The sequence below is a fragment of the Podarcis bocagei genome, assembly GCF_964188305.1.
Source record: "Podarcis bocagei genome assembly, chromosome: 8".
Lineage (NCBI taxonomy): Eukaryota > Metazoa > Chordata > Lepidosauria > Squamata > Lacertidae > Podarcis > Podarcis bocagei.
The window spans coordinates 41,320,999-41,346,409 of record NC_138133.1 but is presented as its reverse complement, the minus strand read 5'-3'; the positions used below and the strand labels follow the sequence as shown (position 1 = coordinate 41,346,409).

Here is a 25,411-nt window from a genome sequence, read left to right as displayed (position 1 = left end):
TTATAAAACGAACAAAGAAAAGAAAGAAAAAGAAAGCAATTTTGTGCCATCATTTTTGAACAGCTTTCTCCCCCATGTTTCAGTGTTGCTCAGGCAGTTATACAAACAGATGAAGGGGATGGAGGCGTGTGTGCGCAGGTCCTGGTCTAGGCCCAGGCCCCAACATCCCCTACGTACATGGCCTGGCACCACTTTAGACCTTCATTCTCTCAGTGCAGAGATCCAAAGTGGAACCAGTGTGTGTATGTGTGGACTCAGAGGGGAGGGCTGTGTCCCTCACCAGTTTAAGCCTTCATGCCATTGCTCAAATGTTACAAAATGCATATATTAACCCATGTATGAAAGTAAAAAATAAATAAATGTGGAAAATCTGACCACATTCACGCTATACTTTTAAAGCACTATGATATCACTTTAATCTGGCATGGTCTCCCTTCCCCCTCAAAGAAATCTGGGAGCTGTAGTTTAAGAGTTCTGAGAACTGTTAGGAGGACCCTGATGCTCAGAAGTCTTCCTTTGGATGTAAACAATTACAACATTTTGCTATAAGGAATTATTGGAAGTCTGTTGGGTGTTTAGGGACATACTGCCTCCATTCAGATGTAAGAGAGAACGGGCATGATTTATTTATACTATTATTTCCAGTCTTCATTCTTAGATGGTAACCTATCCAAGGATGAACTTAAAGCAGTCAGTTTATAGAGGAGGCTCTATGGAGTTATGGAAGGTGATAGACTTTATTAGCAAGGACTAAATAGACAAAGTTCCTTTAGGCTCAGCCAACAGAGTTCTGTCACCTGGATGCTCTATGGATGTCATGATGGCCACAGGATGTAGTGATGGCCACTGACTTGGAAGACCTTAGGATAGGACAAGTTCATGGAAGATAAGGCTGTCAGTGGTTACCAGTCAAGATGGCTATGTTTAGCCTTCACTGCCAGCGGCCTCTGAATGCCAGTTGCTGAGGAACACAAGTGGGGAGAGTACTATTGCATCATGTCCTACTTGTGGGCTTTCCATTGACATCTGGTTGGCCACTAGGAGAATGGGATGCTAGGCTAGATGGAACTTTGGCTAATTCAGCAGGGCTTTTCTTATGTCTTTACACAAGAGGATGGCAAGACTAGTCGGAGGAACCTAAGTGTACCTGCCACAGAAATTAATGGAATGCTGATAGCCACACTTGGTCGCACAATTTGGATGCACAGCACCTACGTGAACAGGTCCACAAGTCTATAGTTTCATTTTATCTAATTGCAATTCTTTGTCTGTCACTTAGTTAATTACTTTGATTGGTGTACTCCTGCTTGAAGCCAGACAGAGGTTAATTACTTTGAGTCGTCCATAATGAATTTCCAGAACTGAGTGTAAAGACAATTTAATTATGCAATCCATGAGGCACAGTCAATAATTACTGAAAGACTCACAAAATTATGGTCATGGTACATAAAACTCACACGGCCTGAACCTTCAGGTGCAACCTGGATGCTTTCATAATTAATTGCTATCAACATTCGGTGCAAAATTCCTCCTTTAAGGAGCTGAGAAGTGGTTTCTGTGGTGCACTAGAATAAAGTGGAGGATTTGATATTTGGTAAATAAGGCCATCATTCATAACCTTCAGTAAAGGTTGCTGTCAAAGTCATCAAGCAGCAGCTTGTTCACCTTTTTCATTTCCACCCTTAGAATGCAACAGAAGTTTTCATTTAGATATTAAAAGATTCTCTTCATCACACACAGCAAGGAATGAATTGGGGAACCCATAGCTGCCTGAGTTTTTACATTTGCCATGAGGATCAGCATACCTATGGGCAAGTTATTCCAACCCCTACCCAGAGTCTTGTCTATTAGGAATCATCTGAGAGTGTTCACTCTCACATAGCTTGATGTCACTATGTGACGGTCCTGATTTCACAAGGTTAGTTATAGACAGAGGTGAGAAATTTGCTTAAAGTATGCAGATTGCTAAAGTGAATGAAATGCCTGAACTTGCTTTTACTTTGCAATCTACAGCAAATTCTTTCTCTCTCTTTTTGCTCTGACTCATCAGTGACTTCTAATTTTCCAAGTCAATTATATTGACCTCTCCTCATGAGCCATTTCAGATTTCTACACTCACTCTTTTCTTTCTTTCATTCTTCTTTTCTGATTTCTAACAAAACCTTAACTAGTTCACATCTCTTTCTGCATAATAGGAGCAGCATGACATGGAAAGATAATAGGAGCTGGCTTATTTTGAACAAACATTGTCTCTTTCATCCTTTCAGTGTCATGTAATCCTCCTACTCTGTGCAGAAAGTATTTACTGCAGCCATTTGTGGATTCATTGAACTATGGTGTGCTTTTTAATTACCGTATTTTTTGCACCATAACACTCATTTTTTCCTCCTAGAAAGTAAGGAGAAATGTCTGTGCGTGTTATGGATGAAATGCCTACGGGTGGCATGCCTACGGATTTTCCTCCTCTAAAAACTACGTGCGTGTTATGGTCGGGTGCGTGTTATAGAGCGAAAAATACGGTACTTGTTTTGTAAATCATCCTCTGTAATGACTTATGACGAATTGTTCCAAAGCAGTCAACATGATCAGTGGGAATGGTGTGGAAGCACCTTCCATACTGAGAATGGCAAAGGTACTAAAGGTTGCATTTAACTAAATTTAACCCAGAAATTAATGGATGTAAGCAATGGGCATTAATTTCAATGGGTCTGCTCTGAGCAAAAGTTCTTTGAAAACAACACTAGAAGTCTTTCATTTTTAGAAATGAGATGACTATCAGGCTGCACAGAGGTTTTATTATGCATTGTGTGTGGAACAAGGTGCCTGGAGATGTTCTTCACTGATTCTCATAAAAGCAGAATTTGGGGTCAGTCAACAAAACAGATTAGCAGTAGTAGATTGAGGGCTGACAAAGGAAGCACTTATTTCCACAAGGCTTAACAAATGTATGGGATTCATTGCCAGAAGATGTGAGGAACGATTACTGTCTTAGATTATTGTAAAGGTTTATTAGGTGAATTCCTGCTTGTGGGCTTCTCAGATGCATGTGGTTGGCCACTCTGGGAAAGAGGGTTCTGAAGTGGATTGATCCAGCAAAGCTGTTTTTAATTGAAACAATAATTACACGTATTCCAAGTAGGCATTAAAAAGAAAGATAATTACAAAGATCCAAATAAACGTTGGCATACATTAAAGCAAGGGTAGTCAACATGGTTGCTTTCAGATGCTGTTGGACTCTAACTCTCATCCTCCTTGACTCTTGACCATGCTGACTGGGGCTGATGGACTCCAACAACATCTCGAGGCTACACCTCCATTAAAGTGTATGAGCTGAGAGAAGCCTTGGAAGAGGTAAGCACAGAACATTCTGGAACAGAAAATCACAGTATGTGCTATTCACATTCATAGCAGGAGACTGCAAACATGGGGATATGAGTTCCGTGATTTGCTGGTTGGCACTGACTTCTCTTCCCTGGCACCTTTGCTGGGATCAGCTACTGGGATATGTGGTTACCAGGGCATCAGGTCTGAAAACATCAACAAGGACCTGACTAAGCTAAACGTGTCAGATTAGAAGCAATCTTTTAGGAGTGACACTCTAGATATGTGGTGATACGCCAGAAGAACAACACAGGAGATTTGACATCACATACAGTACACCTCAGGAAAGGTACCCATGTTAGTCTGTTGCAGCAAGAGTCACATGTCACTTTAAAGACTAGTCAATGTATATTGGCATAAACTCTTTCTTGGAGCACAGCCCCCATCATCTGATGTACGAAATGTTGTCCTCAGTTGGTAGCTATCTATATCTATACAGATATTGAGGGAAATTATACAAACAGTGGGGTTAAAAAAAAAAAGCACAGCGACCATTCACAACAGTAGTACAGTAGTTGGTGGCAAGTACTGTGCCTATTTCCCTAAGTTGAATGTTGCTAGACAAAATGCTAAGTTCACAGTGGATGTTCCTGCGTACACTGTCAGAAGTAGAACTTTCATACAAGTTTAGAATACGGAGTTCAATATTCAAATGTCTGACATTACAGATGATTTCAGAAATGCCTAAAATTAACCATGTTTTTAGATCCTGCTGTTGAAGTAGTGTAACTAATTGTAATTAATAGAAATCACATTAATGCGTTTTATAACAAGACAGAGCTTTTGATGACTAACAGCTGTCTTCAACTAAAAAACATTTGTTCCCTGGATGATTAAGTCTAAATTCATTTCTATCTTTTCTACTGAAGCTTTTCAATCAATGAACTTCCACCATTTTCTCATTGTTGCCTATTTTAGTTTAAAACATAACTAAAATATCTTTATATCTATGTGCTCACTTCAGTAGCACACACACTAAAATTGAAACAATACAGATCTATCTAACATTAGAGTATGCAGTGTAGGTGTGTATATGTGAAATCTATGGTCTGGACTAAGGACTCAGCCATGTATAGATGCACACATTCCCTCCTCCTCTCCTTCCCGCAGTCCACACACATGACTTAACACTTCCTGGTTTGTCAAGCCATACTTTGCTGTGATGAATAAACTGGCATACTGTGGTTTGAACAATCCCTCCAAATCAAGTTTGCAAATAAGAATCCAATCGTGCGCACACATGACTAATTTCTGATCCCCCACAACTGTATCCAAGCTAGCCTCTCCTGAACATGGTGCCCTCTGAACATCTTGAAATGCAGTCCCATCCAGTACGACTAAGGGTCAGAGATGGTGGGAGCTGTAGTTCAAAACATCTGGAGGCAACGAGGTTAGGGAAACATGATCTAAGTCATGTCTGTCACCACTTTATTCACCCTCTTCCTAAACTGAATCTCCTATGAAGATATCCCCCCCCCCCCCAAGTTGCTGTGTTAGCCTAGCAGCAAAAAGATAATGGTGGTGCTTTGGAGACTAATTGATTCATTATGACCTGAGATTCTGTAGGCAGCAGTGTATTCCAGCAAGGCTGATTCACATGTGGTCTAGAAGCATAATTCAGCCACCTGGCAGGGAACTGAAGAGAACCTGTGGTTCACATGCTGTGCATATAGCTTCTAATAAAAACCAGTGTCTATGTGAGAGAGAATGCATAAGCCCAAGGTTCACTGCTGTACCCCACTGTGTGGCAAAGTAGCCCTCAGATGTCAACATCACATTATTTTTGAGATACAGTGATACCTTGGTTCTCGAACTTAATCCATTCCGGGAATCCTTTTCATTCCCGAAACGGTGTGAAAACCAAGTTGCGGCTTCTGATTGGCTGCAGGAGCTTCCTGCCTTCAATCAGAAGTCATGGAAGCTGCGTCGGATGTTCGGCTTCCAAAAAACGTTCGCAAACCGGAGCACTCACTCCCGGGTTTGTGGCATTCAGGAGCCGATTTGTTTGGGAGTCAAGCTGTTTGAATACCAAGGTACCACTGTACTACAAGACAAAGCAAATGGTTCTATGGCAGTGCAGCTCTGGTTGCTCTGCATGCTGTTTTTGAAGTTCCAGTGGCTAAGTCCAGCTTGGCTTCCGGCAGCAGAACAATCTCTTAAATGTACTTCTCAGCTCTGGACTTCGAAATGCATAAATCATGGGGTCAATCACAGCATTGCACATGATCAGTATACCATTCACGTGAAAAATGGACGCATAGCAAATGCAATAAGGGTTTTGTGGGCAAAATGCCATCAGAAGCATATGAAGGACAAAAGGGGCCCAGCAGCAGAGAAAAACCCCAAGTAAGACAGTTAAAGTAATGACTCCTTTCATGTTAGCTCTCTGGTGAACCGAGCTGGTAGGCTGCAAAGCAATCTTCTTGGCATGAGAGCGTGCAAGCAGGAACATATGAATATAGAGGCTGAGGATAAAAATGAGCATGAAACACAGGAAGACAGAGAAGGACACAACAGTAGCTGTTTCATGGGAGAAAATGACCACTGCGATGCCACTCCCAGCGCAGAATGCCCAAATGACCACCAAGATCACTAAAGTACGCTTCATTGTCATGATGTTATGGTACCGCAGTGCGTAGAAGATGGTTATATATCTATCAGCTGCAATGGCTGACAGACTGAAAATGGATCCCAGTAAAGATAGAATAAACATGAAATCTAAAATATCATCCATTGTTTTTTCCAAGGCTCCCTGACATGTTAGGTATCTCATCTTGCAGAAGATGATGAAGACGATGTTCTCCAGAGTCTTGTACAAACTCCCCAGCATGTCTGAAACAGCTAAGCTGCAAATGAAAATATACATGGGTGAATGCAGGTTCCTATTCCTCCCCACTGCTATGAGCACCAGCAGGTTTTCCAGTACTCCTAGAGCAGCAATGGTGAAGAAGATTTCTTCTGGCACAATGACTTTTGCACAGTCGGAGGTGTTCATTGAGAGCTCACTGTTGTTTTCCGCTGGAGGAGCATTTGTCTGTCCCAGAAGCCTTGTTGTTTCAGAACCTCGGTCGATCTTCATTGTTGCAACCTTTGGTGAGGGAAGATGCATGAGGTTGAACCCACATATATTTCAGTACTCACTGTGGCTTGACCTTCTGCAACAGCCAATGTGTCCAGCTGAGCATCTTGTTATGGTGATATCATTCGAAGTAAACCTGGAAAAATGGTTAACCAATAAGGAATGAGAAACACCAAAATGAAATAGACAGAAAACTTAGACTGAGTTCACATATATTGACTAGAAAATGTAAGCATTCTGCAAATATTGTTCTTGGCTGCTACTGGGAGTTGCCTGCTCCCTAATCCATGTATGACTCAAGCTTGAGAAGAAGCAAGAGAACCCACATAGCTCAGAGCATTATGGTTGGCTTGGCTCACTCTGCTGAAATCCTAGCTGTTGCTGTGAGGTGTACAGTGCCCTGTTCAGATATTCATCTGGGACGTGTGAGAGCAAAACTGTGTAAAGGAATAAATATAGAGGAGTAAAAATATTTTCCAAGTAATTGAGGCATTGTGCTCTAGCCCACATCAGTAAGATGGAAAAAGCCACAAAGGCCGTGTATGCATTACTGTCTTAAACCACAGCAAGGTCATCCTTTTCTCAATTCGGATCAAAGCTGGTCTAGGGGAAAATGCATCAAAACACGGCATTTAATAAGATATGATAAGATTGATAGAGGATATATGTGGATTGTGGCTAATGTCATGTGTTCACTGCTTCCTAAACTAGCAGGGGGAAGCACAGTGGATACAGAGCAAACTATCTGGCAAACCAGGGGTAGCCAAAGTGTGTATTCCAGATGTTGCTGGAGTCCCATTCCCATCAGCACATGGCCACTGTTAAGGGTTTGTGGGAGTTGTAGTCCAGCAACTTCTGGAAGGCACCGTACAGACGTACATAATATATTGTTACAACTAGCCAACTATTTGGTTGTTAGGGAGATGGTTAATAGATAATAGTTAGGGAGAAGGTTAATAGAATAGTCAGCCAACGTCTCTTTAGGTAAGGGATGGTGAACCTGTTTTCCTTCAAATGTTGTGAGACTCCCATATAACTCCCAGCAACATTTGGTGGGCCAGAGGTTTCCCATACCTGGGAATGAATTGTTTGGAGATGATCCAATAAGATGGATATCTTATCTTCACTTTCCACTGTCCACACATTGTGAAGAAACATTCATAGAGAAGAACCTGCTATCTGTGTTGAACCTGATAAATCCTAGGGGAAGCCTAAGCAGGCTCCCCTCTAGGACATGGCATGCCCATTGGCTCTTCCAACATGTAGGGATGCAATGTTGGGAGGACAGGACCAGGGACCATGGCCCTACTCTGCCCTCATGCTGTTAGTTGATTGTGTGCGAATCTCTCTCTCTCTCTCTCTCTCTCTCTCTCTCTCTCTCTCTGTCTCTCTGTACACATGTGTATGTATACATATTAGTATATTGCATATGTGTGAATATCTATCACCTCACTATTATAGTGATCGTTTACTGGAGAAAGTTACCATAAAGCAAATTTATTATTTTCTTTCTTTAATAATGAAGCTTTCTCAGATGCTGCAATTTGAAAAAACACCAGAAATTAGCCTGCTAATATAAACCTCACCCCATCACAGAGCAGTTACAAGAAACACCATGGAAGATTGACAGGCAAATGTCATTTCTCATATGATCTTACTAACCCAATTTCAGGGATAAAAAAATCCTTATGCAAATGTGTTAAAACTTCATATCCTGAGACTTATGATATTGATTTAATGAAAAGAAGAAAATATTTGCATTAGGCATAAGTAAACTGCACAGGAAGAAATGGCCAATTCTGCATGTAGGTGGAAGCAGATTTTAAACACATGCAGAGCTTGATTCTGTGCATGTTCAGTCAGAAATAAGTTTTACTGATCTTGATGGTGCTCCCTACAATGAAACTCTAGGGCAAGTTTATATGATCATAAGTCTGCAGTCTGAGGCTCAAAAAGGCTGGATGAAAATGTTTTCCCTTTCCCTTCCTGGCAAGCTTCAGCATCTTTTTATAATCCTGGCACTTCTTACATGGCTGATGATATTATTAGAAGCAAATTATATGAACAAACATTGGAGCTGCTACAGAAATTAATACAATATTTATTGCTACACAAACCTCCAGTGTTCCTTGTTTACATTTGCTGGATATCAAATCTGTAAATATTGATGTCTGCAATTTAACGATGCCATCTGGCTGATCACTTGCAAAACCTTCATTAGGAGCAAATTGTACATTACATGCAAACTTGTGTAACAAAGTCTATGGCCAATTTCAGGGATTTTGTTGTTTGTTTCAAAAGCAACTTTGAGAGAAAATGTGGTTTCCCCTTTCCATGGAGAAATGGCAGGGGTGAAGGTGTTGAATCCATTTCCTGCCACCATTTGTCTGGGCAAAACTCGAATTGTTCAATACTGGAATCCTAGGGGGGCAGGGAGACAGTGGAGATGGGATTAAGGTGGAAAAGAGCAGCCAGGGAAAAGATAATGTATCGTTCTCCCTGCTGCTTCCACCTGCGAAAAGTGTCCCTCCCTCAGGTAATAGAATAATTGATTTAGGTATAGTATTTCTTAGTTCCACAACAACTACTGTTCTCTGGCTGATGCACAGTATACGGTAACGAAAACAGCAGGAAAACCATAACATTTAAAATGCAATTTTAAAAAGTGGTAGGAAAACAAATCAATATAAAACAGAGAAAACAGAAACCATGTCAGCAGCAAATAATCACAGGAATAAAACAGGGGTAAAAAAGATGAGATTTAAAGGGATGTGGGTGGCGCTGCAGGTTAAACCATAGAGCCTAGGACTTGCCAATCAGAAGGTCGTGGTTCGAATCTCTGCGACGGGGTGAGCTCCCGTTGCTTGGTCCCTGCTCCTGCCAACCTAGCAGTTCGAAAACACTTCAAAGTGCAAGTAGATAAATAGGTACCACTTCAGCGGGAAGGTAAACGGCGTTTCCATACGCTGCTCTGGTTCGCCAGAAGTGGCTTAGTCATGCTGGCCACATGACCCGTAAGCTGTACACCGGCTCCCTCGGCCAATAAAGTGAGATGAGTGCCGCAACCCCAGAGTTGGCCACGACTGGACCTAATGGTCAGGGGTCCCTTGGCATTCTTCTTACCTTTACCTTTTAAGAATAACGGGACTTCACCTTGCAGCAAAATCACATGAAAGAAGCCTCTTTGGCAGCGGCGGAGCATATGCCTGCGCTGCCCAGGGAGGATCTGCTCCTGAGGGGCGCCGGGTGCGGAGGGTGCCCTCCCAGGTGCGGGATAGCTGCTCGGGTGCACAGAGCAGCGCACGCACCCTGCAGCCTGGGGCGGAGCCAGCTGGGGCAGGACGCTTCATGGGGCCTCTGAGGAGTCTGCCTGCCTCCTCCCAGTCAGCCGCCCTACAGATGAGGGGGAGGTGGCGGGTGGACCGTTTGGGGCAGTGCGGAGCCTGAGGGCGCCGAAGCCAGCGAGTCACTCCCAGAAGAGAAGCGTGGCTCGGGCGCACTGAGTGCCGCCCGGCATTTTGTCACCTGCCTCCTCCAGCCGGGAGCATGGGGCAAGGGTGCACTGCCTGCCCGTGACTCCCAAGCCTCCCCCCACTCAGGAGTCAGGGGAGGTTTGGGAATCCCATCCTGAGCTGTCAAAATGAAGGGGGAAGACTGCCAGCAAAGAGGCGCAGCTCCCCCTTCCCTGGCAGCTTGGGGATGGTAGGCTTGGGAGTTGTGGGGCGGTGCGCTGAATGTCACCTCCCCCCCAGGGATGACACCCAGGGCAGGCCCCCTTGCTCCGCCACTGCTCTGCTCTCCACCATATAAGAAGAATGCCAAGGTGGGGAGCTGGGAAGGAGGAGCAGAACTTTGTTCGCTGGGAGCTCCAGCTTCCACTCCAGGGCTAGAATCTCACCCAGCACTGTGCAATCACATTGCTTGAAGGATGTGCTGGTGGAGAGAGGAGTAAACAGCTGTGTGCTGTTTTCTGTGTCTCTCTTTACCAGCAGTTTGTCTTGCATGTGCCAGTAAGTCATGTGAGACAAATGTATCAAATCAAAAACTTGGGGCACTCACCCTGCTACTGCAGAAACCAGCCCCAGACAAGCAGGCAGATGTTGGCAGGCAGACAAGGGGGAAACAGATCACTGAATCAGGCCCAAATCAGATTGTGGGAAGGGGGTGGTGGCTTGCACAACACTAGAAACAATGCCTCTTGCTTGCCAGGTTGGAAGACAGAGATATGTGTGTTTGTGTAGAAATCCCTGAGTCTTGCATGTCTGGAATGTGCCCTTATACGAAGGTGAGAGCCGCATTTGTTGCTCTGCCCACTTTTCCTCTGTTCAACTCTGCATTTTGCCTCCAGCGCCAACCACTACTAGAATGCAGTCCCCAGAAGATTGTTCATAAGATAATCTGAAAATGGCACCTCACTCCTCTTTAATAGGCTATTTTGCCTTGGGGCACATGGAGACACGTACTGCTCATGTACTAGTTTATTGGGCTCCATGATCTCATGAATTTAAAAAGCCAACAGGCAAAGAAATACAAGAAGCAGAGCTGCCACTTTTGAGACACTTAATATAAGTATCCCATGAGATTCCCTATCTATCGCTCAGTTTTAATACAGACTAGAAATGAGGTTCAATAAGTTAAGAGGTCAATAAATCCTGAAAATAAGACACTGGGCTATGTGTGAAAATGGAAAGGCACTTGTCCCCTGAGGCCATGTCAGTTCAAGTGACTCAGAAAAGGTTTAGGACTATAAAGGCAGCAATGTACTTTAAATCACATTACTCTGAAAGCTGTTTATTTGAATGAAACCAGCTAAAGCTGCTGTTCAACAAGGTTAAAAAAGCATACCCACAGGCAAACAAATTAATAAAGCATTGCTCTCTTCCCCTCCAACACTACTGGGGCTCTGTCAGTCAGAATCAGCATAGCCAATGGTCAGAGATGTCGGGGGAGATATATAGTCCAACAACACCTGGAGGACCAGATATTTCCCCATCCCTGATCCACATACTTGAGTGAATAACACCTTACTACTGATACATTACCCACCGCAAACATCAGAACTGGGGTAGGATTCTGGGACTATGGTAGGAGTCACTCTTATGGCCTTGATCTGGCTTGGTTCACTCCCTATTTACATTTTTTAAATGAGCACATTCATTGCTTTCGCATAATTTATGCCATGCTTCGCTCATATAGTTCTGTCCCAAAAATGTATTCAGAAAGTAGAACTTACAGAAAACTCTGAGAACATTTTAAACAGTTGATTCCCCCCACCAGCTTTATGTTTTAATTTTCCTAAGTCCTTGCACTTTGCTTCTAGATAATGTGTCATTTCATTGATCTTTTAGTCTCTTCTCATGGTTGGTGGTGCCTGTTGTCAGTTTTTGTTCTTTAGACCTCTAGGCACAGGCTAGATAATGTATGGCTATAATTATGATCTGCACAGTTAGGTGTGAATGATATATTGCAAAATGACTACCTATTGATTACTTTCTCTGCCTTTTCTAGGTATTGCAAAATAACTACAGTAAAGTACTCTACAATGCCAAGGGGATAGATTTACATTGTGAAATATTTCACAAAGATCATATTCTAGTAATATAGTTATAATTATGCTGCATTTAAGAATTGCTTCTTCCTCCATTAGTACTGTATCATTCAGAACATCACCAGAAACACTTGTCCCCATTGACATTGGAGTAAATTGCTCAGCTTGAAAATTTCAGACATGAACCTTCTTCTCACACTTGAATCATCACCAAAACAGCTGGATGCCTGCATCTGAGAAGGTTCAGGACTTTTGTCATTAGATTTCAGTGGAATTTTGATCACTTCCTATTCTGTTATGAATATAACAGGGCTGGAATAATAACTCAGCTTGGAGGTGACTTGCAGAAGTTGCTTCTGATTGCTCCCATGCAGTGCTGCTTAAAGCACAAGTCAGGCTTTTGAAAATGGCAGCTGAGCTTCCTTTGTCCTAGATTGCAGAGTTAATAGCAGCAATAGATACCTGCATTGCTTTAATTTAATTTCTCCAATATTTCCCATGTAGAATTTGAGACATGCATCTTAAAAGCCTTATTTGAACACCCCACACCAATTTTCCAGTGTTCATAATTAAGTAGCTTTTGTACTGATGTGCTCATTGATGACACAACACTCCTCAAAAATCTCATTTCCTAGCCCAAATGAGTTATACTTTAATGCATACTTAATCTCATGAGTCCATCCCACTACCCATAGATTTGTAGCTGGTTCAGAAACATATAATAGAGAGCAAATCTGAGTCACTAATTACCTTCTCAGCCTTGGACCTAGTATCTGGCATATCTGAACTTGCTAGCATCACATTGTTTGAATGGCAGAGACATTATCCTGGCAGGACCCAGTTATTCTAATAGGAGCCAGAAAAAGTCTGGATGCTGTGACAAAGTGGCAGTAATTTGCCCCAGGTTATCAAGAAAGATCCTTTGGTCAAAATAATGAATTGAATTCAATGCTACTATCATTTCAAATGGAGTCAAGATGAACCCCTGGTATATGCATTACATTGTGCTATGGAAGTTGGAGCAGTAGCATATTGAAACACTTCAGAGCTATCAATTATGTTCCACAAACAGCTGTGTTCATGAATAAGGGGCATGATGTGAAAACAAGAGGGATTGCTGGGGAAAAAGGAATAGCTGGCAAGCCTGTTACTTATGTGTGGAACTATCAAGTGGGTTTCACACAGATTCTCATGAAGAACAGTTTGTGAACAGTATGGGACACTAGCCTTGCATGAAAGGGAGGGAGGCTCATTTTTGATGGTGATAAACTACCTGACAATGTTTATTCCAAGGACATATATTTGCCAGCAAAGGATTTTGGGGGCCCTGGGGCACAGACCATTAGCAACAAAATGGTGGGTTGTGTAAACTGAAAGTACTCTGAAGTGCATTTGATCTATATGGGTGATTCATGTGAAGTGAAAAATGATGCTGCTGTTTGGATAGTGGGGCCTTTGTAAAGCTCAAGTCAGCAACTACCCAACATCGCTACTCTTTGGAGCAAGCCCTGAAAGGAATGCAAATAGTGTTTCAGGAAAGGGGAGGAGTTAACTACTTCCCATCTTAGCCAGGACTTCCAGAAACATCTGTGTCTGTCATGTCCCCTCACTGCATTGAGCTTCATCTCAGATCAGCACAGTGCCTAGAAACTGGAGGCAGCAGGATCCACATGCCTGCTAAACTTTCATCATTTCATTTTAGGAATATCCTTCAACCCTCTGGTTGTAATAAATTAGAACAGTGTGTCCTTGATGTTGAGCCATGAATTCATGTGGAACATTCTCTGCTGTACATAAATAATAATCACAGGGGAATCAGTATAGTAAATTAGCTCATTGTTTGAACACCACACAGATTTGCTGTTTGAGAGAGAATTCATTCAGTGAATCTAAGTTGCTGGGAGGTATTTGAAGGGTTCTTATTGCTGATTAGTTTCATGCTGTGGTTCGACAGCTATCACAAATGCTTTGTTTAGTTAGCTTGCTGTTCTTTCAAGGAAAGAATATGCTGAAAATATATTCTTAATCATTTTTTAAAAAATCAAGTTATCTATTCTTAAGGCTGCTTTGAATGTACTCTGCTTGCCACCCTCTGTTAAAATAACGTGGAATGCCTTCCTAAAATGCCACATGCTAGTCGGCCAGTCATACAACCATTCCCCTTAAAATATGTAATCAAATCTTTTCTTTTTTAAAAACCAGACTGCTAAGCATTTCAAAAAGGCAAATTAGAAGTTTAGAACTTTCATTGCTATTCACACACAGCTACAGTTCTTAGCACCCTAACAAGCTACAGTTCCCAGGATTTTTTTTGAGGGAAGTAATATGCCTTCAAATAGTGTGTTATGCAGCCATGGTAGCTATTAAGTCTCCATGAAAAACCACAGACATCTTTGCAGTGTTTAACAAAATCTTCCCATCACAAATATATCATCAGTGAGAAAGCATTTCCGCCTTGGAAGTTGCAAGAAGACTGAATTTTGGCTTTTTAAATGTCACTTAATGTTGTCTGTGTGAGCATAGCCGGCCCAAGTGGAATTACTGGAATCACATCTTTAACCTTTTCCTACAGAGAGCAATAAGAATGCTTAGAGTTGAGTATTTTAAAATGCCAAGCTGTGAGATATATATATATATATATATGAGAGAGATGTTTACTGGTGGAAATAGAATATAAATGTAACATCAAAAATTGCAGCTCCGGAGCTGAGGAAACCCAAATTCTTAGTAAAGAATAAGTTATGCAAGCACAACAAGTGTATACTACTTTCCTGCTTTCATAGTTAGCATGATTGCCACTTATCTGAATCTGACAGTAAATACCTTAAGAAGCAGGACTTGTTAATAGTTTGTATTATAAGTAGCACAGAAGAGGAATGAGCATGAAGTGGGGACATCTAATATTTCTGGAAATAGTTAACCGGGTAATAATATGCATACAACAACCGTGTAAATCATTAGTGTGTGTGGGAGGGTAGTAACATGTCTTGCTTCACTATCTTGGTCCTCTGCAGCCTTCTTCCCACCTCCCCAAAGTTCACCAGGACATTGGCAACTGGCAATGCTAGAATTCCCACAGCAGCTATCTCTTCAATCTGGAAAGCAGAGAGGACATTGTGAGGAGCATCTGTTAGAGCTCTGCACCAGGAAACACACATCCTGTTTAGTTGCTCTCTCCACTAAGGGGTTTTATGCCACATGGGGAACCTGCTTGAGCAAAATGGACTCCTCCCTGCAGACATTCAACCCCCAACACTTGAGGGGCTGCAGGAATGGGGGCAGGAACGTGCAATAGGGATTGAGCCAACAAACAAATTCATCCCTGCATTCTGCTTTGCATGATGGCAATTGTATATGTGAGTGATAGACAGAGGGAGAGGGAAAATGAATGACTAAATAGGACTACAGCAGATGATGTGAGGACCTTTGGCTTGCTGAAACTGCAACTAGGTTATGATCAACTCCTTGATAAAGGGCTGTTAATGCAGGCCTTTAGCAATGTCTCCTAGTCCAAAGAAAGAGGAGAAGAAAGTTACATAAGAACCTAAGACGAGACAGCTGGTTGAGACTAATGGCCCATCTGGTCCAGTATCCTGTTCTCACAGTGGTCAACCAAAGGCCAGTGAGAAACCTGCAGGCAGGACATGAGTGCAAGAGCACTCTCCTTTCCTGTGGTTTCCAGCAGTTGGTATTCAGAAGCATTTTGCATCCTCTGACTTTGGAAGCAGAGCATAGATAGCAGCCACTAAAAGCTTTATCTTCCATGAATTTGTCCATTCCTCTTTTAAAGCCATCCAGATTGATGGCCATCCCTGTCTCCCGTGGGAATGACTTCTATAGTTTCACTATGCACTGCATGAATAAGTGCTTTCTTTTATCTGTCTCGAGTTCTCCAACATTCCACTTTGTTGGATGTCCACATGTTCTATTATTCTCTGTTTCTCCATGCTGTGAATAGTTTTATAAACTTCTATCATGTCATCTTTAACTTGACTTTAAATTAAAAGGTCCTAATTGTTGCAACCTTTCCTCAAAGGGAAGTCATTCCATCCCCTTGATCATTTTGGCTGCCTTTCCCAAACCTTTTCCAACTCTACAATATCCTTTCTGAGGTGAGCCAACCAGAACTGCATACGGTATTCCAAATGTGGTTGCAATATAGATTTGTACAATGGTGTTGTGATATCAGCAGTTTTATTTTCCATTCCTTTCCTAATGATTCCTCACATGGAATTTGCCCTTTTTTTGGGTAGCTGTCACACAATGGGTCAAAATCTTCTTCAAGTTATCTGTTGTGACCCCAAGGTCTTGTTAGTCATTTAATTTCAGTGAAATTAAGATTTTTTTTTGTGTTCCAATGTGCACCATGTCACACATGTTTACAAGCTGAACCTATAATCTACGGGAAGCGTTAGTTTTATATGTGTAATTTTCTTATAGCTTGTGAAACCAAGTGGACTCTGGTTCACAAAAGTGTATGTATGCTATAATGAATCTATTAGATGTTAAGTTGCCACAAGGCTATTCGTCATTTGGACTCAACAGGCTAACTGAGCTACCTCTGTGGATGCTATTTATGAAGAAGCAATCAAATATTCAACCCTGAAACCGCGGCCTTAAATGGTAGAATCCAGGGGGTAAATTATATCTTTTGATTTATTGAATGCATTAACTAACTGCCTCTAAGTTCACAGTCACAAAGTAGTATGAAAGAGAAAAATAAAATACTCAGTAGTGAGGCTACTGGAGTCGGTTTTCTGCCTCACCGTGTAATATCAGGTGCCTCATTAGAAGGGTGGTACAAGTCATTCTCATTTTAATCTAAAAGAGGATTTCACTGTTATGATATTTTTCTCTCTCTCCTCCAAACCTACTACTGAACAAGAAGTCAAAGCAGTGAGTATCTCTGCTCACCAGAGAACAAAGTTTCTGACTTCAGATCATGAGGGAATCATATAACTTCATAGAATAGTGGCCACACATTCCAGTCTGCCTCCCCTCTCTTTCAAAATTGTTTGATCTGCAACTTTTAAGTACTTGAAGGTGATGTGAAGAACTCTCTGCACATTCCCAAGGGGATTGTAGCTTCCAAGGCATTATGCCACCTCGTTTCCAGCCTGCCTTTTGCCCGTACATAAATCATTGACATTTAGGAGATCCACAAGGAACAAGGGGAGCAGAGTTGTAGGGTTATGGAGTAGGGAGATTGGTTGCAGCAATGAGCAGCTCAAGGAAATAAATGTAAAAGAGTTTCAATAATGTTGCCATTTTCTGGTGGAGTTCAATCACGTACTGTAAAGTTAAGGTTGTGCAATGAAAATTGGTTTGCAGTTCTTGTGCCGTAATCCCACTACCCTGTCCTCCCCAAATTGGACTTTCTGTGATAAGGAAAGTGATGGAAAAAATGTGCAAAAATGTTGTTTGATGCAGCATCAGCTAACCTCATGGCAAACAAATTGAATACTCAACAAATAGCTGTTAAAGCTGTTGTCTAATCTCCTTGCAGGGAGATTAGAATGAATGCTCTATAAACAGGTTATCTGGAAGCAACTCAGTAGACTTGGGTCAATGGTTCAGCACTGTCTTTGTTGCACTGCAGAAATAATTACGTAGTATAACTCTCCAGAAATCTTAGGAATCATTTTGTAAATGAAGGCAGGCTCAGCTCCTACATGTAGAGCAATGCAAATTGTACACTTCATGTGATACCAGTTTCACATAGAGAAGTGAGCTGGCTAGCCAGAAGGTCTGCAAAAAGATTCAGATGCCCAGCTCCATGTGGACCCCATTGCAGAAAGGCCAAGAAAGTAAATGGAGAGATGAAACAATAATTTCAAAGAGAAGCGTGGGGAGAAACACAATAAATATTTCAATTGAGATTTATACATACCTTCCAGTGATCGCAGCACAGATTTCACAAAGGACAGGGAAATGTCTGTAACAGGACTTGCTGGAAAAAGGAATTTGTGAAACGTTCACAGAGCTGAAGAGTCCTTATCTCAAACTCTTCTACAATTCAGTACTTTTTCTCCCAAGCAAAAGAAGCAACACATAGGTCAGCATGATGGCAACTGCTAGGAGGGAAATTGTTTGTAAAAAGTGAACAGTTCCCTTGCGTAAGAAATAGATGAGAACATCTAAATCAGAGAGAAAGGCAATGGTTGTGTTATTGCAGCCTTGAAGAAACGTCATTTAAAAATAATTCATCTGCTTTGTGCCAAGCAACTCTATAGAGTCAAAGAAAATAGAAATCTAATTAAGACCAGCCTGGCATGGAGATAAAGAAGGGGCAAAGTTTCACTTGCTTTGTGTCAGTGTGTATGTCTGTTGTTAAAAGCCCAGGAGGAAGACAAGTCCCAGGCGCCTTTCGATGTGACACAGCAGCTGCGTCTCCACACGACTTGCTGCCATTGCTGGGGCTCTTCTTGTCCAGTATCCCAATGGCCAGTGGGAGACATCATGTTTTCTCCCACCAGCCATGGGATTTGAATCATGCCCAGCTGCAAATTTGACCAATTGTGGGGGGCCCTGGGGGTGGAGCCGACTAGAGACTCCTGTTGCCCCCTCAACGGGCAGTGCAGTTGGTTTCGGATCGCCCATCCTCCCTCGTTTGCATGTTTAGATCCACCCAGAGGAAATTGTGTGGGTCTGCGGTGTGGGAGTATCAGTTGCTGTATTCAGGGCCAGGGAGGAATTTTTCCTCCAGACAAACTGAGCCTGTCTGGTTGTTGTTGTTGTTTTTTTGGGGGGTGTTGCTTTTTTGTTTGCTACCTCATAGCACAACTTTGGGCAGACAAGGAATTGGGCATGAGCCTTAGTCATGGGTGGAGGGGGTGGGTTTGTAAGCCACTGCTTTTCCACATCCAAGGAAATGGGGTATCCATTTTCGGGGTCCTAGGGGAGGTGCTTCTGTCTGAGTGTGGATCTAGACACAGGTTAAAAACACTCTAAGTCAGAAATTAAATCGTTACAACAATAGAAAAAAAAAGTCTATGTAAAAATCCATATAAACTCCTTTTTGCTCTCTGGTGTTAGATGTTTATAACGCATTCAAAACATATTATTGTGACGAATGTAGCTGAGTCCCAGATGCACAGACGGGCCACAGCACTCCCCAAGCTGGCAATCCTGATGATTGTTCCCATTTGATGTATGTCATAGGGCAAACCTAACTGAGGATCGACCCCAATGCTAGCCAGCCAGCCAGCCAGCAGATGGGCTGGTCATTCCAGGATACACTCAATGCCTAAGCCCACTTATATTTGTAATCAATAAAAAGTGTGGCCTGTTAGGTTCCAAGAACAGTGTACAGTGGCTATTTTGCTTCCACACCCCCAGCTTCATGGCTGGCAGGCTCCCTGGGCTTGGGCATGCAAGCAGAAAAGGTAACAACTCAAAGTTTAATCAAACTACAAAGAAAAATCCTTTTAGCTGGTTCATGTGATGTACTAAGCCAGTCCCTATGTGGAGGCTCACATACTTGTTGTGAAGCTTGCTGGAGTGGATTGGGGTGGTGGTGGGCTAAAAAGGCTCACCGTTGTTATATCTCCATTTGAAAAGTGATTTCATCTTACAGATTAAAGTGCTTTGCCTCTAATGCTTTTGCACAAAGCCTCCCACGTTTTTGTTCACCCAGCAAATATTTTAATTCATTTTTGTTCAGCTCTTCAATAATCATGCTTCTGTTAAAAAGCTTCCAAAGATAGCTTTCTCCTCTGATAGCAACATTATTTTCAGCTTCTTATTTATTTTATTCACAGCTCACTCCGTTCCCAAGGAGCCTCTGTTCAACTTCCAGGAGTTTCTTATCCAGCCACTAACAGGGCCAAATTGGCTTTGGCAGTAGAACAGTAGCATACGTACCTTCAGACCAGGAATGGAGGGATATGTAAATGTCTGTTCTCCCTGTTTTTCATTTTTCCAATCATGAATTCAGTTCTCCTCATTTCAGCAACAGTTTGCAAATTGCCTTAAAAATCATTTTTAAAAATGCTAAAAATCTGTCAGCATTTTAGTGCAGATTTCTCCAAAAAGCACATTTTTGCAATCATTTTCTTATAATGTACATTTTTGTATGATATTTTCACCAGTGTGGTCATTTTTATGCATATTTCAGCATAATGGTAAACACTGCTTGATTAAAGAAATGAATCACAAAATTCAGAGAAGTGCGAATTTTGAAAGATGACTGTGTTTTGGTTTTCATATTTTGAAAAAGGTAGATTTGATTGCTTCGGCTTTAAATGAGAATTGAATAAATTTTCTTCTTCATCCCTACTTCAGACTCATCTCTTGACACAAGAGTTAAAACAATGTTAAACCAGGCTTGGTAAAGAAGTGCTGGAAGTCTGAGAGGGTGTTTAACCTTTTCCCACAATGAATGTCCTTCCTAGATCTATCCAACTATAGCTTGTTTTTTTTTTTTTACCTGCAGCAAATAGAATCTTCCGGGAAAAGGTTGAATACCCCCCTCCCTGCAGCATGGTTGATTTGGGTTAAGAAAGAACATGCTTTGTGATAAACACACAAAAAGAAAAACGCTTTAATGTAGTTTGATCCAAAGATATTTTTCATGGACATCTCCTCCACATTTTAAAAAGTGGTCCATAATTTATTTTTCAATACTGGTGGGTGAGGTAGGAATTATGTGCATCATTACCACCATCTTCCTATGTATCCCTCAATCTTTCAGTTATTTTTCTCCTAATTACTTGTTAATTTAGTCAACTGTGCCTTATATAGTTTGCACATCCTGGCAACTGATTCTTACTTCAACTACACTTAAGGCCAGCAGGCTGACTTAGGGCAGGCCATGTGGTATATACACAGCTCTATCCTCCTAGCATCTTGCTGCTGCTCTCTACCCCACCAGTGGTTGTCATCAGAGGCAGACAGTTCACTTTGCCTAATGGCAGAGCTAGGCCTGCATGCCGAGCACAGGTTGGTTGTTGTCCTCTCTATGGGCTACCTCTACCAATCTCTTTCTCTCATTCTGTGGCCTTCATTCACAGAGTTTACTTGACCCCCTGGTCATGACTTGACCACAGATATTGAGCAGTAACTCCCTACCACACAGACCACATTTAGATGGCACGCTTGGAAGAAGAGAAGACTATATTTGAGGGTTTGGACTTTTTGATGCTCAGATGAAAGAAAGGCATGCAAAGTTAGGTTCTGTATGATGTTTGATGTGCCATGACACTTGGGGATCTTAGCTAATGTACTGCAACCAGGGGGTAAGTCAAAGCAGATACATACTCATATGAAAGGAGAAAGGGTGGCAAATAGGGAGGGGGAAAGAAACCTTACCAAGATGAATAAGTCCCCCACAGTGGCAAACATCAAAGTGCTGAAGATTGGTTTATTTGGGGGGGGGAGTTTTCCAGTAAATGTTTGGAGTGCCTGGTGTGATTTGAGTAACTGCTCTCTATCAGATGCAAAGATACCTTTTTTATTATTATATTAGAGCACTGTAGTTGCTTTGAGGATGAAAGATCAAACTTAGAAAAGATCATTGCCTCTGATGAAGAGCAATTGCTTGAAATGTACCAAGTGGGGTGTGCTTCAAAGAAACCAATCTTTAGCAATGTTGGGATCACTACTTCTCTTTCTTCCTTCTTTTTGGCACTGTTTAGTAAAATAAGAGCAACCATGACATATCTACAGATCATGTTGGGTGTGATTTACCACTAGGAAAATACACAGTTCAGAGAGTGTCATTTTAGCTCCATTAACAACAGCTTTAGAGAGATGATAAACCAAGACTGATAGTGGACTGACAACCCTGTGACCTTCCTAAGTGAGCAGAGATTTGAACCTATGTTTTCTCATCTATACATGAAATGTGAATAGAAATTTATCACCATTTTTTTTTAAAAGTTTGATCATTTTTTGTTTTTAAAAATGATGCCTCAGGCACAGATATGTACAACATCAATGGGTTTTATTTGGATATGAAGTTCCACTTTTATTCCTGTTTACAGGAGTCAAGCCAATTTAGAAAGGAATATGCAAGAAACGCATACTTGCTATTGTCCTAGTGAAGCGATGAGAAAGTGGTCTTTGGGGGAGTGTGCTGAACACAAAAAACAAGTTTTATTGTTCACCATTTGGTGCCACAAATAATATAATAAAATCCAAGAGCAGTGAGATAGTGAGATGCAGTGCTAACAAGCTCTTACAAGGTGAACAATAACAGTATAAAAGTGCCTCTTTGTAGATTTTAGTGTGGGCCTTTGTTGTTGGCGTCCACCTGTCTCAAGATACAATGGAAGAGTGTGCCTTTGTGGGTGAAATCAAACCCTTGGAGAGTTACAGTGCCTGTTGTGGCTGTACAGACCAATACAGGAGAGACATGCTTTCTTGCAGCTGGGGCAGATGAAGGCGGCTGTTTGTGCTACTGCAGATGCTCCACACATTTCTTTTTTTCTGCACTTCTCCCAGCAGTAATTCCTTCTCTGGTCACTGTTTTGGCGTATGATTTCTTCTAGCAATTAGCAGAGCAATTGCACATGTCTACTAAGAAATAGGCCCGATTGAGTTCAATGGAATGTGCTTCCAGCTACATTGTGTACAGAACTGCAGCCTTAACTGTGTGTTCTTGGGTATCATTGTATGAAGAAAACATTGATTTTTGATTAATCAGGCAACCTAAAAGTGGAATTTTGTTAAAACTTTTGGAGCTGGGATCAAAAGGTTTATATGGACAGCTCTGCATGCACAATGGGATTTCTGAGGTCCTATTTAAAAAGTCACTTTCTCTGGTCAACAGGCCATTTTAAAAACTTGAGGATACTTTTTAAAGGCTATCTGATACAAGGAGTAGCAGTAGCCTAAAGGTGTCAGGGTTTTACCAGTCTGAGGGCTGCACAATTTCTTGGAGACCACACAACAGCGGGAGAAGAGTGGGCAGAATACATATTTCATCAAGGGCATATTCCAGCTATTGAAAACACTCCAGGAAGACATGAGGGGTGTGGCCTGGGGGAAGAAAGTGTGACCAAAGAAGCTGTGTGGCTTGGGGAGAGTCCCAAATGACTGACAGACGCCTGGAGGACTGCATTTGGCTTAAGGGTCTGAGGTTGCCCACCACTGCTTAAAGTTAATTTGGTAAACAGAGCTGTGACAGCCAAACAAGGCTGATTGGTTAAAATACAAATGGACTTTGTAAACTCACTGGCCTGGGTTTGCCAACCAAACAGCAGGGATGTTTGCTTCCTATCTTTGAGAGAAAGAGGGTTTTTTGGTTCCACAACCTCGTGGAAAGTTCTGGACATTTAGCCTCTGTGGTATACTTTGTATACTTAGTATACTTAAATTGGTTAGAGAAAAACCAAACAGAAAACTGCCATGTCTCCTAAGCAGATAATATTCATGCAGCTCAAAAGGCATGTGGGCTGCATAATTAAAGATTTTGGATTATTTATGATCCTGGGTTGTATAAAGACTCTATTTAGTTGCAAACCAATTTTAATTGCTTTTGTTAGTGACCTGCAGGGACCTGCAAAGAACCTTGTTAATAAGCTGATTTATCAACACATATACGGAGCCTGAATCAGTAATCATCGCTCAACAGACGCAATTATAATAACCATTATGATTCATGTTTGCTCTAAAAAATGGTAATAAAAAGATGAATTTCAAAAAGAGCATGATTTAAATCAATTATTTAAATGTGTCTTTTTCCGTGTGACTTTAATGATTAAGTCAGTGATTTAAATTGTCTTGTTTTAAATCAAATCACACTGCAAGTACCTTTTGACCTAATACAAATATTGAAAGACTGAAGGCTGTCATTTCCCCAAACAATCTGTATCCCTCTGTTAGAAGTACTTTTAGAAAGTGCTGTTGTAGGATTTGGCTGAGTTGTGTGTTGGAAATTAAAGAATAGTTTTATATAAATCATGAACTCTTTTGCATAATAGCAGTAATAATGTGCACTCCTGACTCCCAACAGGGATAATTTTCAAGAATTATTCCAGTTTCCCTCCTTGTTCGTGGACCACCCATGACTTATGTGGTTGGAAGGATCAAACAGCTCTTTGCATTAGACCTGTCTCTCCATTTAATGCTGCTATCTGAAACCGAAGTACTTTAGAAAGTTTACTTGGAAAGAGAAATTTTTAATAAGCAACGTGATATTGAAGTGCAATGTAATATTTTAGAGCTCATCATTATTAATTGTCAGGGTGTTACTGTGTATTACTCTTCTAAAGCTCTGCAAAATTATAGCCTTGCTTTGTGACTGATTAGTTAATCTCTTTCTGTGAGTCATATTTGACGTGGGGAAGGATTATATAACCGCATATACAAGGCTGATGTCAAGCACAGACCTTTCCCCAAGTTGCTTTTTTCAATAAAGCCTGACTCGGTGGTAAGCATCATTGAAATGAGAGGCGTTTTACTTGGGGTAACGGTATATAGAATGAAAAAGAACCCACAAGTCTTTGATATTCTAACCTAATCGCTCCCATGTGATCCCTAGAGAAGAAATGCTGTGAAGTGTCTTCACTTCGAAGTACACAGTCGTAGTTGGTTGCTTTTACTGGGCAGCTGTTATGCTAGGATGCCCACATTTCCACAGGAACATGTTACATATGGGCATATCTCAAACCATACCACAGTCTGAGGCACCAAAGTGTGAATCTCATTACTTTTTTATTTTTTATAATGATATTTATTAAAACAAATTTTAAACAAATTATAAACATAAAACACATAAAACAGATAGAATTACACATATAATAAAAGGAAAATACAAAGCAAAACAAAGAAACAGTTAACAGACAAATAAAAAAGTCATACCATACACCAATGAAAACCACCCAAAGAAGAATACAAAGAAAAAGGTTATATCTCCTTATATTAAAATTTACTCACTAGTTTCTTGACCTCCTCACACCTCCCTTTATGCATTCCAGTTCAAATATTTAAATTAGCAAATCCTTACCCTCTGTCATTTACTTTTACTCAAGATCTTAAACTATAATAGAAATATAATTTCCGTCATTATCAATCCAAATTTACATGTTCTTATTAATCTTATTACTAACACCACTTATTTTCTGTCCAACGTCCTTTTAACATTCCTTAATTTTACAGTATTTCTGTAGATAGTCTTTAAATTTTTTCCAATCTTCTTCCACCGACTCTTCTCCCTGGTCTCGGATTCTGCCAGTCATTTCTGCCAATTCCATATAGTCAATCACCTTCGTCTGCCATTCTTCCAAAGTGGGTAGATCTTGTGTCTTCCAATACTTTGCAATGAGTATTCTTGCTGCCGTTGTTGCGTGGCTATTCCCTCCCCCCCCACAGGTGGAATAAATAAAGACAACGGACACAGAAATTTAGGTTAATGGGCGTAAATGGCCACAACTTTATTGATTACAGGTAAGAAGGGTATT

At 41.3% G+C, this 25,411-nt stretch overlaps 1 protein-coding gene across 1 annotated transcript; it reads right to left on the bottom strand.

Moving 5' to 3' along the window:
- Nucleotides 1-3,470: 3,470 nt before the first annotated feature.
- MC2R (melanocortin 2 receptor) lies at nucleotides 3,471-18,058 on the bottom strand. Its single transcript, XM_081204196.1, has 2 exons — nucleotides 17,899-18,058; nucleotides 3,471-6,596 (listed from the first exon to the last, which is right to left on the bottom strand). The coding sequence occupies exon 2, from the start codon at nucleotides 6,488-6,490 to the stop codon at nucleotides 5,501-5,503; it is 990 nt and encodes a 329-aa protein (XP_081060322.1). The 5' UTR covers nucleotides 6,491-6,596; nucleotides 17,899-18,058; the 3' UTR covers nucleotides 3,471-5,500.
- Nucleotides 18,059-25,411: the final 7,353 nt, after the last annotated feature.